Here is a 16,435-nt window from a genome sequence, read left to right as displayed (position 1 = left end):
ATATAAAAAGAAGATTTCCATTTATACATCTATAATACAAAGTAGAACGATGTCTGTTTGTCTGTCTGTTTGTTTGTCTGTCTGTTTGTTTGTAGCGAAGGATCTCGCTAACCGCTGAATTGATCGGGTTCTCCTTTACAGGGTAGCTTCTTTTAGGTCCCGGGAAGGTTTATAACTATTTTCTTGGGGGGTGGGACACCCCTCACCCCCCCCCCCAAAAAAAAATAATAAATACCCCCCCCCCCTTTTTAATTTTCTTTTTAAAATCTAAAACACAAAAAATTAGGTTGATCAAACCTCTTAGGGCAAAGCCCCTAGAGGCTAGGGGCGAAGCCGCTAGTATATATATATACAGAATCAAAACAAAACATATAGTACAAAAAAAGTTTTTATAAAGTTTATTGAAAGTAACAAAATATATTATAAGCATTAATTATTTAAACATAAACAAGGATGACAACATGTAGAACAGATTATCTGTTAAAGAAAAGAAAGAAAATATACAAAACACTAAAAATCGCGAAACCTTAAAAATAAGGTTTATGTCTTTAAAATTGTAAAAAGAAAACCTGCCTAAAAACAGAGAGAATACCATAGATCTTTTTATATCGAATAATGGTGTATGAGAAGTTTCAGTTGTGTAACTTTTGTAAAAGTAAAAAGGAAAAGCGACTAAAAAGCTGCTTAAAAGCAGTCCGACCCAGGGAGGAAGGGAGGGGACAATGGGCAATTAATTCAATTTTATAGTGTGACACTTTAAGGTTGAAAAACCAGATAATTCCAGATAAAACGAGTATTTCTGATAGTGCAACTTTTATTGGAAATTTATTAATTTTTTAATTAATTTTAATTCAAAATGCACCATCCCCCAAATTCTACTTTACTAATAGCCTCTGATTATCAAGATAAAGAACTTGGTAGCAATTCATTTACTAAAGAATATTGGTTTTAGAATTTAGCGTAGAAAAATAGCATAAAACTATCTTAAGATTTTAATGATAAAAACAGTCTAAAAGGATTTCAGGACCTTTATGCATCTTCCCTAAAATGTAGAACTTAATCGGATCGGTAACCAAATTCTTAAGCTATAAATAAACAAAACTTACTACTTTTTATTGGATATTAGCGCATCTTACTATATGTGTATGAGCATGTTATAAATGGACGTACGGATTTTCTAGTAACAATTGAGTTTTTATGGTTTCTAAATCGTAATCTATAATACAAAGTAGAACGATGTCTGTCCGTCTGTCTGTCCGTCTGAAGCTTAAGATCTCAGTAACCACTGAGCCGATTGGGCTCTACTCTTCAGGGAATATACTTACTGGTCCTGTGATGGTTTTAAGCTATTTTCTTGGGAAGTGGGACACCCCCAACCCCCCCAAAAAATGAAAAATACCCCCCCCAAAAAAAAAAAAAATTTTAAATCTAAAATATGAAAAATTAGGTTGATTAAACCTCTTGGGGCAAAGCCCCTAGAGGATAGGGGCGAAGCCGCTAGTAAATAATAAACAAGAATCAGTTAAAACAATTGTATTAAAAATTATTAAAATAACAACAAAATCTACTTAAATAATACATATATGTATATATCATATCACAATAGAATTGTTAGGTAACTATAAAACAATTGAATCAAAAATGATTTATGGGTATAGTCCCATTCGTGGCAACACCCCTTAAGGGGCGATTCGTCGTATTTTCAAAATTGCTTGGGGCTGGAAATAGGAGAAAAGCTACTGTGAAAATACAAAGAAACTCCCCTTAAGGGGTGTTGTCACGAAAAGGGCTACCCTGATATAATTACAACAAAATAATAAATAAAAATAAAATCAATTAGATTAACTTTTTAAAATCTAAAAAAATTGTCAGTTTAAGACGTACCTACACAGTTACACACACTAGGTATAAACAAAATAACTTGATTAAAAATGTTTATGAATAAAAAAGGTTGCAGAATAGAATGTCTCAAGGATATTTTTAGTTTTGTATTTAGATTTATGGTTCTAATTCTTAATTATATTTGGTCTAGTTACAAAAAATTTACTTTTTATTGATAAAGTATTAATAAAACATATTTTGGAAAGTATCAGATAAAACAAATTGATAAAAGTAAAATAAACATCTAAATGACCCCCTTTTAAATAAAATTAAACAAGGATGACAACATCCATAAAAGCGAAGCTCTGAAATGGAAGGACAAACGAATATTAACACTTGTAGATTGTCAGAACTGAATTAGCAGAATATTAATGCTTCAGTACAAACAATATTGTAAGTAAATTTGTTGCAAAACTGCATAAATAGATAATACTGTTTAAGGACATACTTAAATTTTTAGGACTTGTTTATAGAGATGCTTTGCTTATAACATTGTATAATAGGAATCAGTTTTCAAAAAATCTGAAGAATCGGATAATTTGTTATAAAAAAGTTAAAAATTGACATGTTTCAAATGGATGTACGGACATTCTGGTATTGATTGTAGGGTTGCTACGCTTTCTAAATTGTACCTAACTATTACAGGAATCATCATGCAAAGTTTGGAATCGATAGGACAATTCTAACCTGTTTAAATTAACGAAAAGAGCTAACTCTCTGTGACTGAGGTACGGACGGACCGACCGTAATCATAGAAAAGCTTCGCTTAAAAAGAAAAAAAAATTATGTAAATGTCAAACTACGGACCACCCCTACACGCTGCAGATACCCTCCGTGATGTAACTTAAATTCTTTCTTGCATGTTCGCACCATATCAATAACATCTTCTTTCAGGAAAGCTAATTTTCTCTTTGTTAGTCATGCATCTGAAATAAATATTTTTTTTAGTATTTATAGGCTTAACTGAAAGGCAAAAATATTAATTCGGAACTAATATAAATACCAATGAAATTATTACCTACTGCTACCTAGTTAAACAAGGATCGCAGGGGCGTCCAAGCTTTTTTTTGGGGGGGGGGTAAAATGGCGCGCGAAGCGCGCCGAAATTTTTTTTTAAATCGTTGGGGGTGCCTACGACACCCCCAAGGTAGGGGTAATTTTTTTTTGGGGGGGGTATTGTTCACAAAATTTTGGGGGTGCCTACGGCACCCCCAAAATCGTTTGGGGGTGCCAAATGGCCCATTACCCCCCCCCTTGGACGCCTATGCAAGGATGACAACATCCATAAAAGCGAAGCACTGAAACGGTAGGACAAACGGACATTAACACTTGTATAGTGTCTGAACTGAATAATCAGAATATAGACGTATAAGATACAAGGCAAAATTGTAAGTAAATTTGTTGATAAACTGCTTGATACACCATAATGTTTATGGACATACTTACACTTTTAGGACTTGATTATAGAGTTGCTTCGCTTATAATATTGTTCTTTGTTGTACCAGGAATCAATATACCAAAAATCAGATCAAACGGATAATTAGATCACATAAAAATTTGTGGTTAAAAAAGTAGAAAAATCAACATGTTTAAAATGGACGTACGGACATTCTGGTAATGATTATAGAGTTGCTACGCTTTCTAAATCGTACCTTACTACTACAGGAATCATCATGCAAAGTTTGAAATCGATAGGACAATTCTAACATGCCTAAATTAACGAATAAAAGCTATCTATCTCGGACGGACAGACGTACGGACCGACCCTAATTATAGAAAGCTTCGCTTTTAAAAACCATAACTGGACATTACTTTTGGATATAGTCCCTTTCGTAACATCGCACCATATGGGGTGATTCTTCGTATTTTTCACAGTAGCTTTTTTCCTATTTATAGCCCCTGCGGGAGGCTCTAACCCAACGGGCCATTACCTAACCCTGTGGGGCAATCATCTAACCCAATATAACCTAACCTAACCTAGCCTAACCTAAAATAACCTATAAAAAGCCATTTTAAAATACGAAGAATAGCCCCATATGGGGCGATGTTACGTAAGGGACTATTCACTATTCCCTTACTTTTCTCAAAATTAGGTACCTAATAAGAATGAAATGATAACCGAAAAACAATCTTCTAACTGTTAATAATTAGTGGCAAAGGTACAGTATGATTAACAAGGATGACAACATCCATAAAAGCGAAGCACTGAAACGGTAGGACAAACGGACATTAACACTTGTATAGTGTCTGAACTGAATAATTAGAATATAAAAGTATCAAAAGAGTCGAAGCAAAGTTTAAGTAAATTTGTTGGAAAATTGCTTGATATAGGATAATGTTTATGGACATACTTACATTTTGAGGACTTGATTATAGAATTGATTCGCTTATACTATTGTTCGTTTGTTCTTTGTTGACCCAGGAATCAATATACCAAAAATCAGATCAAATGGATAATTAGATCACATAAAAATTTGTTGTTAAAAAAGTAGAAAAATCAACATTCTGGTGATGATTATAGAGTTGCTACGGTTTTTAAATCGTACCTAACTACTATAGGAATCATAATGCAAAATTTGAAATCGATAGGACAATTCTAACATGCCTAAATTAACGAATAAAAGCGACGAACGGACGGACGGACGAACGGACGGACGGACGGACGTACGGACCGACCCTAATTATAGAAAAGCTTTGCTTTTAAAAATGTCAATCTGTATGTCTTTCCCTTCCTAACATTCCATTAATTACAACATATTTGCTTAATATTTAAATTTCTATGCTTTTGTAGTTGTCAACTTTGTTTTGATAAAAAATGTATATATACCGTAACCATTTTGTTGTTTTCCTGGAAACCTAGGCAGTATCACATTTTCTGCTTGTTTGCATTTTATACAAGATTTCATCTGAAAAATATTAAAGATTCGTATAGAGTTGCTTCGTTTTCCAAGTCATACCTAATTGTTATAGAAATCATCATTGATAGGACAATTCTAATCTGTTTAATTTAACAAAATGAGCTAACCGTAATGGACAGACGTACGGACAGACCGACCCTTAAATTATAAAAAGCTTCGCTTTTAAAATTTTTATAAAATCATCACTAGACTAAATTTTATCTTGTAATGTAATGCCCTCTAAAATGGAGAACTATATCAACATACAAAAAACGTATTACTATATATAAAAGGATACAAATATTATATTATATCTTGTCAATAAAACATTTGAAAAAGGAAACCAAAAATCGCCACGTGTCACTAAATTTTTATTCAGAAATGTTTGTGTATAATTATATTGAGACGCTTGTTTGTGTATGTATTTCTTTCTAATATTGCCATACACTGAGCTATAATCAACAGCAGAAAATATATTCTATTAGCGTAGCTACTTTATAACTCATTTATTTTAAATTTGATTAATGAAAGATATCTAAAAGCAATTTATTTATTAATTTTAAAAAAATAAATACAATAATTTCTATTATCATAACTGCAAACAAATATTCCATAATTATTTTTTCATTATGATTTTAAAACAATTAAAGTAAAAATTTTCTGTCTGTTTGTTTATTGTTTACATTTTTATTATTGCGCTAGTTAGCATAAGAATGCCCCGTCATGTTGCATGATTTCTCGTGACGTCATTCATATTTTAGTCCCCAAAGTCAGTCAGAAACTGCTAAATTCATGCACATTCCCTTTAAGCCAGTCCCCAAAGTCTGAGACTCCTAAAATATGAATATTCGATCCATTGTCCCCTCCCTTCCTCCCTGAGTCCGACCACTATGGATGTTTTAATTATGCTCCATATTTATGAGAATGTTGACAAGAAATTTTAGCTTTCTATCTTTTATAGGAGCCTAGAAAATCACATTTCTTCCAAATTGTTTCAGACATATGGACAGACATTTCAAATTATAGAGTAGCTTCGCTACTAAAAATAACAGAGATTTTCACTTATCATGTAAACAAAACTTTGTAAAAGAATAAAAAACAAAAATTAGTTCAAAATAAATTAAAAATACCAATCAGACCATCCAATTATAATAAACCAAATAGCAATTTTAATCATTTTCACTTTGAACAATCCAATCATGATTAAACTACAATAGTTTACAAACGAATAATTCATAAATTTAGTTTTGTAATAAATGAGTTGAAAGGTAAAAATGTCAAAAACAGAGCACTTAAAGTTTTGAGGGATTAAAGAATAAAATAGTTTATTATGCGCAAATTTTACATATTAAAAGTAAAAAGAGAATGAAAACATCCATAAGTAGTAAAGCTCTGTAATTAATTACATGAAATTGCCGACAGACAGCCGGACCAAGTAAATAATATACCAGATGCTCATTGGTATTTAGAATATAAAAAAAATCAGCTGTTATCTGATCAGAAGACTTGATTTTTACGTTTTCCCATACTGCTTTTTACAGATTGATAGACGAACGTTCTAATTATAGAGTAGCTTCGCTACTAAAAAGTGCTATACACTTATATATAAACTAAAAGTTGTAAAAGTATTAACTGTCATACTGTCAGACACAGTTTGATATTAAGTTTAAAATCGTGATGGATGAAAGCAGTATTCCATTATGCGCAAATAAGATTGAAAATTTAAAAAAGCATAGTATTTTTTAACTAAAATATGAATGAATAATTTCAGGGATATTAAAGGATAAGATAATGGACAATAAATTGATGAACACTGTTAACTAAATGATAAACAAAATTATTCCTTCTGTAGGCATATCGGTGTTATAGCATTACCTATTTAGCATTAGGAAAGTGGTTTTTTTTTACAAAATTGCATACTATAGTTGTATTACAAATATACAGAATAGAATATGAAAATGATATTACACTTCTATTTATACAACAGGAATGACAACATCCATGAATAGTGAAGCAACAAAATTGTGGATGCGTTAACGGTTAATTTAAGTTTCACAGCAGATATTTATTGTCCGAAAAATTAATATATAGTGAAAAATCACAACAAATTTTTGTCTTTTGTGGCATGAACGGCAGTCCAACGGACCAAGTAAGTTATATACTGGATGCTTATCTTTATAAAGAATCTTCACACATGATTTCAACCGTCTATCTTTAAAAAGAAAATAACGTTTCCCTCTAGCCGTTTTCATAGACATATGGACAAGCTGATGGACATACATTCAAAATTATAGAGTAGCTTCGCTACCAAAATGAGAAAGCCACTTTATTACCATTAAGTATTTCCCCAATAGTATTTTAAACCCTTTAAATGTTTAGATCTGTAATTCATGTAATTATGCTATACTAGAATGGATTTGTTATGACTTGGATGTTGCATCAGATTTTCATGTACTAGTCTAATAAAGTAATACTCGCAACTGGATGAAAGAACAAAACGCCCATCCACTCTTTTCCATCCCCACCATTCCTACTGGCTGAACGAACTGACCATATTAGCAAGCTAAATTGACGACAATTATTCACCTGTCATAATATCCACATACATACATACATACATACATACATACATACATACATACATACATACATCCATTGCTGCGGCTTAAACAAAACAGTATCTCCTAGCTGCGGCTTAATATATGTGGATTTGGTGGCTGGATGAATGGATTAGAAGGTATGTCACGGTTATATCGCGGCTGAAAACTAAAGCTGTCAGTTACTTCATCTGCACTGGAAAAACCTGCGACCATTTTTAAAATTTGTGGGTGAATTCATCTTCGAGACATGTGTTTTAAGTACATTTTGCATAAACATTAACAAGCTATGCTCCAAGACGAAAAAGTTAAAAGTATAAACTATTGTTGGGACAGATATCCGGCCATTTTAAATATCCGGCCGGATACCGGATATTGAAACTATCCGGCCGGATATCCGGCAATATAATCTTTTATATTTTACAACAAAATCTCTGTTTTTTTAATCTTAAATAGCTGTAATTTTCTTATTATTGAAGCTAGAAGAACAATTTTTTCTGAATATGTTTATCTTTATGTAAATTTTATATTAGAAATCTAAAAACATAAATTTTGGGGGTGGCAGCAGTACTTGGCAGCTGACAGCCGCAAACCGACGGTTGGCAGGTAAACGGCAACGGATTTTATGAAATTGTAATATGTCATGATAAAATCTTCAAGTAAAAATTTGCGGTCACAGGAACCGTTTAAAGATTTCTGGAGACCTGGAGGTTCAGGACTTGCAGAATTATACATGGAACCTGAAATCGACTTGAACATCTACATATATTACATATGAGGATGTACGACTATAGGATATTTTAGTATTAGATAACATGAAATGCTTTGTTTAAGTAAAAAAATATTTTTACTTTTTACCTGAATGACCTTACCAGATTTGCTTGCATCCTGTGCCCGTCAGGAAGGAGGTATTAAATAAATTTCAACTCTCAGTTATGTGTCATACCCATATTATGAAAGTCACTCAGTTATAGCCCTCTACCTTTTATGCACAGAAAATGGGATAGAAAAAAACAGAGGGGGGGGGGCAGGCATTCAATGCCACCTCCCCGCCCATCCTCCAACCGTTAGGGGTGGATAATGATATTACAGATTGAGGGTAGTAATAGTTAATTAGATTTATTTGCTAAGAAGAAAGATTATTTAATAGTTACTTAATTTTTAAGTTTTAACCTTAATTTTATCCTATTATATAAAGTTGTAAGCTTTTTTTTGTCTATAGCGAAGGATCTAGCTAACTGCTGAACCGATATGGTTCTCCTTTAAGGTGAAGCTTCTTATAGGTTCCAGGGTGGTTTTAGGCTGTTTAATTTTTATAAAAAAAAAGTCGTTGTAAGGCTTTAAGTTATTTTTCTGCACTTTTATGTCCCTTCTAATATCCCTAGATACTAGGGACGCAGCCTCTAGTATAATATAAAACACCAGTTTATGAAGAAATTTTTTTACGGGTATAGTCCCTTTCGTGGCAACGCCCCTTAAGGAGCGATTATTCGTATTTTCACAGTAGCTTTCTTCCTATTTCTAGCCCCTCGCGGGGCCAATTGCCTAACCCTGCAGGGCAATTACCTAACAAAATATAACCTAACCTAACCTAATAAAAGCAATTTTAAAAATACAACGTATCACCCCTTAAGGTGCCACGCATTGCCACGAAAGGGACTATATCCTTTTTTTATACTTTAATATGTAGTAATTTAGCCGGTTATCAGGCCGGATATCCGGTAATTTGGCCGGATAACCGGATATTTGCCGGATATCCGGCCGGATATCCGGTAATTTGGCCGGATACCGGATATCCGACTGATTTCAAATGCCGGTATCCGGTATCCGGCCAAAAAAATATCCGGCCCAACCCTAGTATAAACCTCATTTTTAAACCCATTTGGATGATTTAAAATCTTATGGGCAGGTTTAGAGTGATTTTTAAGATTGTAAAAGGTTGTTTTTTTAATGGCTTACAGGCTGCCGAGCCCTGTTATTTTCATTTACAAATCCAGCTTCTAAAGATTAAATCGGTTTCACGCCAAACGTAAGAGTCCCGAACGTAGGAGTGGAAAAACATCGGAGTGGACAAACCCAGGAGTCCCAAACGTCGGAGTGGGACAAACGCAGGTGTGGGACAAACGTCGGAGTGGACAAACGCAGGATTTTTGGACAAACGTCGGAGTGGACAAACACAGGAGTCAAAAAAAAAATTTAATTTTGAATTTTTTTTCAATTTTGAATTTTTTTTTCAATTTTGAATTTTTTTTCAGTTTTTAATTTTTTTTCAGGTTAGGTTAGGTTATAGGCCAGGGGGCCGAGCGCTGCGGCTAGGCAGGCTAGGGGGCCGAGCGCTGCGGCCATAGTCATAATTTTGTAGACAGGGGTATAACAAAATTTCAAAATTGTCATATTATTAAAATAGCGGACACTCCTAGGGTTTTACTTAAGCAATGTCCACTCCGACGTTTGTCCACTCCGACGTTTGTCCACTCCGACGTTTGTCCCACTCCTACGTTTGTCCACTTCGACGTTTGGGACTCCTGCGCTTGGGAATAGTATTGGCAATATAAAAAAGCTACAAGGGAAAAAATATAAAACATTTTGACATACAATCTTTTAAGAAAAATTACGAAGGAAAATAATAGGACTAATGCTATAGCAGATTTACCCTTAGCTTTCTTGATTTAAGATCACACTGTATAAAGTAGGATGAATACAGTTTAATTAATTCAATATTATGCTAAATCTAAAATATTTTCACTTCCTTCAGACATTGAAATATGTGGAAATGAGACAGGATAAAACATAGATGATAACATCCATAAGTTGCAAAGCATAAAAGAAAACAATGGATGGTAATAAAGCTAAGTGATTTAAAAAGCAGATGTTTAGTTGTTTTAAATCAAGAATGAATTCATAGAAATCACGAAACTTTACACAATTAAAAATGTTCTAATATTAATATTTTTGAAGCATTACCAACACTCGAAGACGATTAAAGTCCCTCCACAGATTATGACGTCCATACGATAGATTAACCAATGAGAGGCCGCATAAATTTTACCATTGGTCAATTACAGTGTATACTGGCCTCTCATTTTAAACACTATACTTTTTGGTTTGCCTAAATACAATATTTTATATGAATAGTTAGCAGATTTAGCAGTGAAGAAATTATTGGAATAGCTTTCTAAAATTTGTATTCCCTAAATATCTATTCCATTTAATTAGAAGTATCAATTTATATACGTAGCCGTTGTTTGAAAGTTGTTTTAACTTTGCCATTCACATTTGAAAGGTTGCCTTTCAAGAAAGCAAAATATAATAGTACAACTTTGAATTGTTTTATTTTTAATTTTGCCACAAAAATTAACAATCGCTCGTGTTTAAAAAAGGAGAATGGATGTAATATATATGGGGACATAATGGCAGTGGGAAAAATTGTCTTTAATCTAGCTTGCTAACATGGAACTTGGTTTTTGGTCAGTGGGGAGGGGACAAAGGAGGTGGAACGAGATAATCGCTATTTTAGTCCGGTACAAGTTTCATTATATTGGAGAACATGAAAATCTGGATTTTAAAGTTGTCAGTGGCGTGCGAACCGAAGGGGGCATTTGGGGCAATCGCCCCCCCCCCCCCTAGCGACCAAAACGCCCCCCCTGCCCCCCTTCCCCTAGCCACCGCCCCCCCCCTGCCCCCCCCTAAATGTTTAAAAATGCCCCATTTTGCCCCCCCCTGGTCAACAAAGATGCCCCATTTTGCCCCCCCCTGGTCAACAAAAATGCCCCTTTTTGCCCCCTACCCTACAAAAAGCAAAACTATCCCAGTTTCCAAAAAAAGATCAAGAAATACTTCGCGCCAAACAGACAGTTACTATTCATTTAACCTTACCAAATTTTTTAATTAGTGTAGAAATTAGGTAATAATCTTTTTTCACTGAACATAACAAACCAAGTAATAGGAAGTATTTTATTTTGTATAATATAAACTTTTTACCAAAGAAATTTTGAACATCCCAAATGATGATACACAAAATTACCCCTTATATAGATTACAATTAGTGGATGAAATGTATGGAAACTTGACTTAATTAACCAACCAATCAAAATTCCATTAAAGTCCCCAAAGTTGTTAAGCCAACGAATAAGAAAATTTTATATGAAATATTGGGGACTAGTGTAATAAATAGCCCAAAAACCTCTCCCTCCCTGCATATTTAAAGAAAAAAATTTGTGCTTCGCGCTCTCCAAATGGTTTCTCCTTTTTATCACATTGTATATTTTGTTTTTATTTCTATAAAAACATGTGTAAACAACAAATATTTAATCAAAAAGTTATTATAAAGGGTGAGCAAAAAAAATGCATACCTTTTTAAAATTGAAATTGCGCGGCTTGTGTTAATAGTAGAAAAATGTTATGCATATTGTTAGAACCGCTATAAAGTCTATTTTTAGGAAATATAAAAACGATTCCTGTGCTACGCATAGTTTAGGAGCTACGTGTTAAAATGTCCCAACTGACTTAAAACTTGACTTACGAGTAAATTTTGGGACATTTTACCATCTGGCTCCTAAACTATGCGTAGCACAGGAACCGTTCTTATATTTCCAAAAAATACAGTTCATAGCGGTTCTAACAGTATGCGTAATATTTTTCTACTATTAACACAAGCTGCGCAATTTGAAATTTAAAAATGTAGGCATCTCTTTTTGTAAAATATCTTCTCTAATTTTTTAACACATAGCTCCCTAACTATACGTAGCAGAGAAATCATTCTTATATTTCCAAAAAATAGAGTTCAAAGCGGTTCTAACGATATGCATAACATTTTTCTACCATTAACACAAGCCGCGCAATTTGAAATTTAAAAATGTAGGCATCTCTTTTTGTAAAATATCTTCTCTAATTTTTTAACACATAGCTCCCTAACTATACGTAGCAGAGAAATCATTCTTATATTTCCAAAAAATAGAGTTCAAAGCGGTTCTAACGATATGCATAACATTTTTCTACCATTAACACAAGCCGCGCAATTTCAATTTTAAAAAGGTACACATTTTTTTTTGCTCACCCTTTATATAAAAAAGAAACTGCGTTGATATTTATCTAAGCCTTTTTCTCAACACTGTATGTCTGTCTAAATGAATAACTATATATGATGTCTTATTATTTCAGGATAAGTTTATCATTTTTTTTGTGTACATACCCTTACAAAAAGACTTGCTTTTTTATGGCAATTTTCATTAAAAACCCTTAAAACTAACTACACTCTATATTCCTAACTTGATAAAACACACCACTCTTTGTCTTTAATTGATTTTAGTTTAAAGTTAACACACACCGCCCTTATAAATCCTTGGAAACACCACTTAATCAAAAATTAACAGAGTTTTAAAGTGCCATTTAAAGAGGGTAGGATATGTTGATATAACTTTTTAGCTTCTCTATAATTCACTATGGCTGTCAGTACGTAATGCTAAGGGGGAAATTTGATTTTTTCAACTGCAATTAAAGATAGAAGGCTAAAACTTAATGTTAACATTCCCATCATTATGGAGTATAATTAACTATTAAAAATTCATGGAGGTTGGACTGCTTTTCAGGACGTTTTTGGCTATTTTTGTATCTTTTAAATTTCTGGTATAGTCCCTTTTGTGACATTGCCTCTTAAGGTGCATTTCGTCATATTTTCACAGTAGCTTTTCACCTATTTATAGCTCCTGCGGGGCCAATTGCCTAACCCTATGGGGAAATCACCTGACCTAACTTAACCTAGAATAACCTATTAAAAGCTACTATGAAAATACAACAAAATGCCCCTTAAGAGGCGTTGCCACAAAAGAGACTATACCCCAAAAATTTCCATATTTCTAAGAGATTTTTAAATCTGTAGATGAAAGGACAAGTAATATTTTTTTATTTTTTACATAGTTCTTTATATGTTTGGTTTTTATGGTACGATAAATTTTTTTGTGGATTATAATATTAAAAATATTAAAATTTCTCGCTGTTTCAAGCATCCAGTATGTAATTTACTTTGACTGTCATCACACAACATACAGGAAAAAGGATTTGTGACTTTTTCTACCTAAAATATATATTTATTTCAACAGATGCTCTTTAAAGCTACTTGTCTGTATTCTTATTAATGATTTTTTTGTGCTTTGCTACTTAAAGATGTTGTCATCCTTGTTGTCTTACAATAAAGAAATATTTAAAATCAGTTTTACATATTAGGTTAATTTATGGTAAATTATTTCCAAAATGAGTGTTTTTATCCCCCCCCCCCCCCAAATTTTTTTAATGGGGTTATTCATCCTTCCTGCTGAGATTTTATAACATCTGTACTTTTTTTTTCGAAGATGCTTTCTAGCTCCCTTCCCTTCGGTCATTGCAGGGTGGGGAGAAGGGATGGGGGAGAAAAGATGGGGGGAAACAAATGGGGGGGGAAGAAATGGGGGATATAAATGGGAAATAGGGATGGGGTAAGGGATGGGGAATAAGGGATAAGGACTAGAAGGCCCATAATCAAAATATCCCACCCCTTAAAACGCCCTTATTTAAAATTAGTATATATAATCAAAATGCCCCCCCCCCCCCCTAGACAGAGTGCTTCGCACGCCACTGAAAGTTGTATTACCTAAAGTTACGTTTTTTAAGGAAAAAAATATTTTTAGTAAATTGCTACTGATGATTTTTTCCTTAGCTGTATTTCAAGAACATAAATCTAAATCTCGGAATTAATTAAACAAAAAGTTTACCTTAATGCTATACATTAGATAACTGGCAGTTTCACCCCTAACTTTTCTTCTATTTAAAGAGGTGATCAAAAAAAATTTTTGGCGAAATTCGTAAAAGGACCTAGGAAATCATCAGCAAAAAAAAATAGGGATATTATTTTTTTTTGAGGGGGGGAGGTTGGGGGTGTCCCACCCCCCAAGAAAATAGCCTAAAACCACCACAGGACCTGTAGGTATATTCCTTAAGGAGTAGAATCCGATCGGTTCAGTGGTTACCGAGATCTTAAGGGACGGACAGACAGACAGACAGACAGACAGACGGACGGACAGACAGACAGACGGACGGACGGACAGACATCATTCTACTTTGTATTATGGATATATCTTAAAGTTGTAATCTATAGATAAAACCAAGGATATTTATGTTAATAAGGAACAAAGCAATGACACAATAAAAGCATTTAACTAAAATCACTATAGTTTGGTAAGTATTGTATAAAATCAAACACTGATTACCCAAACGAGTTAAAGAGTTATAAAACTTTTTAAAGCGAAGCTTTTCTATAATTAGGGTCGGTCCGTCCGATTTAGAAAGCGTAGCAACTCTATAATCATTACCAGAATGTCTGTACGTCCATTTTAAACATGTTGATTTATCTACTTTTTTAGCAACAAATTTTTATGTGATCTAATTATCCGTTTGATCTGATTTTTGGTATAATGATTCCTGGGACAAGAAATTACAATATTATAAGCGAAGCAACTCTATAATCAAGTCCTAAAAATGTAAGTATGTCCATAAACATTATTCTGTATCAAACAGTTTTTCAACAAATTTACTTTTAATTTTTTTATTTTTTATTTTGCTTTTATTTATTTTTACTTTTATATTCTGATTATTCAGTCCAGACACTATACAAGTGTTAATGTCCGTTTGTCCTACAGTTTCAGTGCTTCGCTTTTATGGATGCTGTCATCCTTGTTGGTATATTTATTAGCCTTATGTCCCTTTCTTTCCTTCAATCTAGGACCCATTGACGGATATAGGAAAAACGAATGAACATGCTGTATTTATAGATTGGCTATGCTTTTAAAAATATATAATCATTATTATTTATTTAATTATTATTATAACTCAATATACATCTTATATACTTTTAATATAATTTTTTTTATAAAAATAACAGATTGCAATTGAAATATATTTGATATAAAATTTAAATTTGAATTTATTTTTATAATTAAGTTTATATATACTGATATGATTCATCTGTTATACTGAAACTTCTCTGAAAAAAGGAAAAAATTATTTCTATATTTTTGAAAATGTAAAATTGTATTAATAGAAAGTTTTTGGAGGCACTATTAACGGCTACGCACTTGAGGGAGGGTGTCGAAGTCGATTTACAAAAAAAATTAAAAAGGGTGGGGGGGGGGGTTTAGGGGGCATTTAGCTTGGGTTGGGGAAGGTTCGCTCCCCCAAATTGCTATTAACCTTCCGTGGACCTGTAAGAAGATCCATACCGGTTCAGTGATTCGGTACAAATAAACAAACACACATCCTGTTACTTTACATTAAAATTTTTAAAAATGTAACAAATTAAGCTGTACCTGAAATGAATTTTCATAAAGATTTCTTTCCTTGAATTGTCCCCGCTCCTTTCTGTGCGGGAAACAATGATCCACTATCTCCCCATTGATATCAAAGCCAGGATTGTCAAAACTATTGGATTCCTTCATCATCTCTTCAGCCTCAAGGATAGTTTCAATGTTGTTAAACGATGTTTGGCGGCCACCGGCCGCCAAATGGTTTCCCATCCCACCGCTGTTGTTGTCTTCCTCGCCACCGCTTGTATTGGCGGCGAATTCAATTTTATCATAGACATCTCCGGCGTCAAGCCGCAGCGAAATTGGTGAATAATCGTCTTCTTCAGAAATGAATTGTTTGGCGGCTATGTCAATCCGCGAACCGCCGTGGTCGCGGTCTTCATCAATATATTCATCCTCTATAGAGTATGCGTAGTTTAGGTTGTAGTGAGTATGGTTGGTGTGCGGCATGGAGGTGCAATTATTGAGTTGGCTGTTTTGTAGATGGCCACGTTGCAAATCATGCTCCCCGCCTATTCATATCAGGAGTTAAGGAATAATGATATAATGCAGAGGTGGATTCTTAAAAAATCTACAAAAATTAAATAAAATCTTATGTTCATAACCCTTCTATGATTTTGTTTATTTTTTTTGTAGATTTTTAATGTGATTTTGGTGGATTTATCACGAAAACAATTTTGCCCCACTAAGCGATTAGTGGGGCAAACTTTTTAAAGAATCCACCTCA

At 33.4% G+C, this 16,435-nt stretch overlaps 1 protein-coding gene and 1 long non-coding RNA gene across 2 annotated transcripts; both read right to left on the bottom strand.

The window, feature by feature from the left end:
- Positions 1 to 1,518: 1,518 nt before the first annotated feature.
- LOC145325881 (uncharacterized) lies at positions 1,519 to 4,789 on the bottom strand. Its single transcript, XR_013881650.1, has 2 exons — positions 4,709 to 4,789; positions 1,519 to 2,807 (listed from the first exon to the last, which is right to left on the bottom strand). It is a non-coding gene; the product is annotated as an uncharacterized LOC145325881 (long non-coding RNA).
- A 10,421-nt stretch (positions 4,790 to 15,210) lies between these two features.
- LOC145315155 (uncharacterized) lies at positions 15,211 to 16,214 on the bottom strand. The gene is made up of 2 exons (XM_080155229.1): positions 15,712 to 16,214; positions 15,211 to 15,389 (listed from the first exon to the last, which is right to left on the bottom strand). The coding sequence occupies exons 1-2, from the start codon at positions 16,156 to 16,158 to the stop codon at positions 15,348 to 15,350; spliced, it is 489 nt and encodes a 162-aa protein (XP_080011355.1). The 5' UTR covers positions 16,159 to 16,214; the 3' UTR covers positions 15,211 to 15,347.
- Positions 16,215 to 16,435: the final 221 nt, after the last annotated feature.

This window comes from Acartia tonsa, chromosome 1 (assembly GCF_053477335.1).
Source record: "Acartia tonsa isolate MP-2025a chromosome 1, ASM5347733v1, whole genome shotgun sequence".
Taxonomy (NCBI): domain Eukaryota; kingdom Metazoa; phylum Arthropoda; class Copepoda; order Calanoida; family Acartiidae; genus Acartia; species Acartia tonsa.
This window is presented reverse-complemented; position numbering and strand designations above follow the sequence as displayed.

Coding starts and splice junctions, on each gene's coding strand:
- LOC145315155 (XM_080155229.1), bottom strand. CDS start 16,158: ATGCCGCACACCAACCATACTCACTACAACCTAAACTACGCATACTCT. Junction 15,390..15,711: donor TTTATGAAAATTCATTTCAG/GTACAGCTTAAT, acceptor TCCTTTTTTCAG/AGAAGTTTCAGTATAACAGA.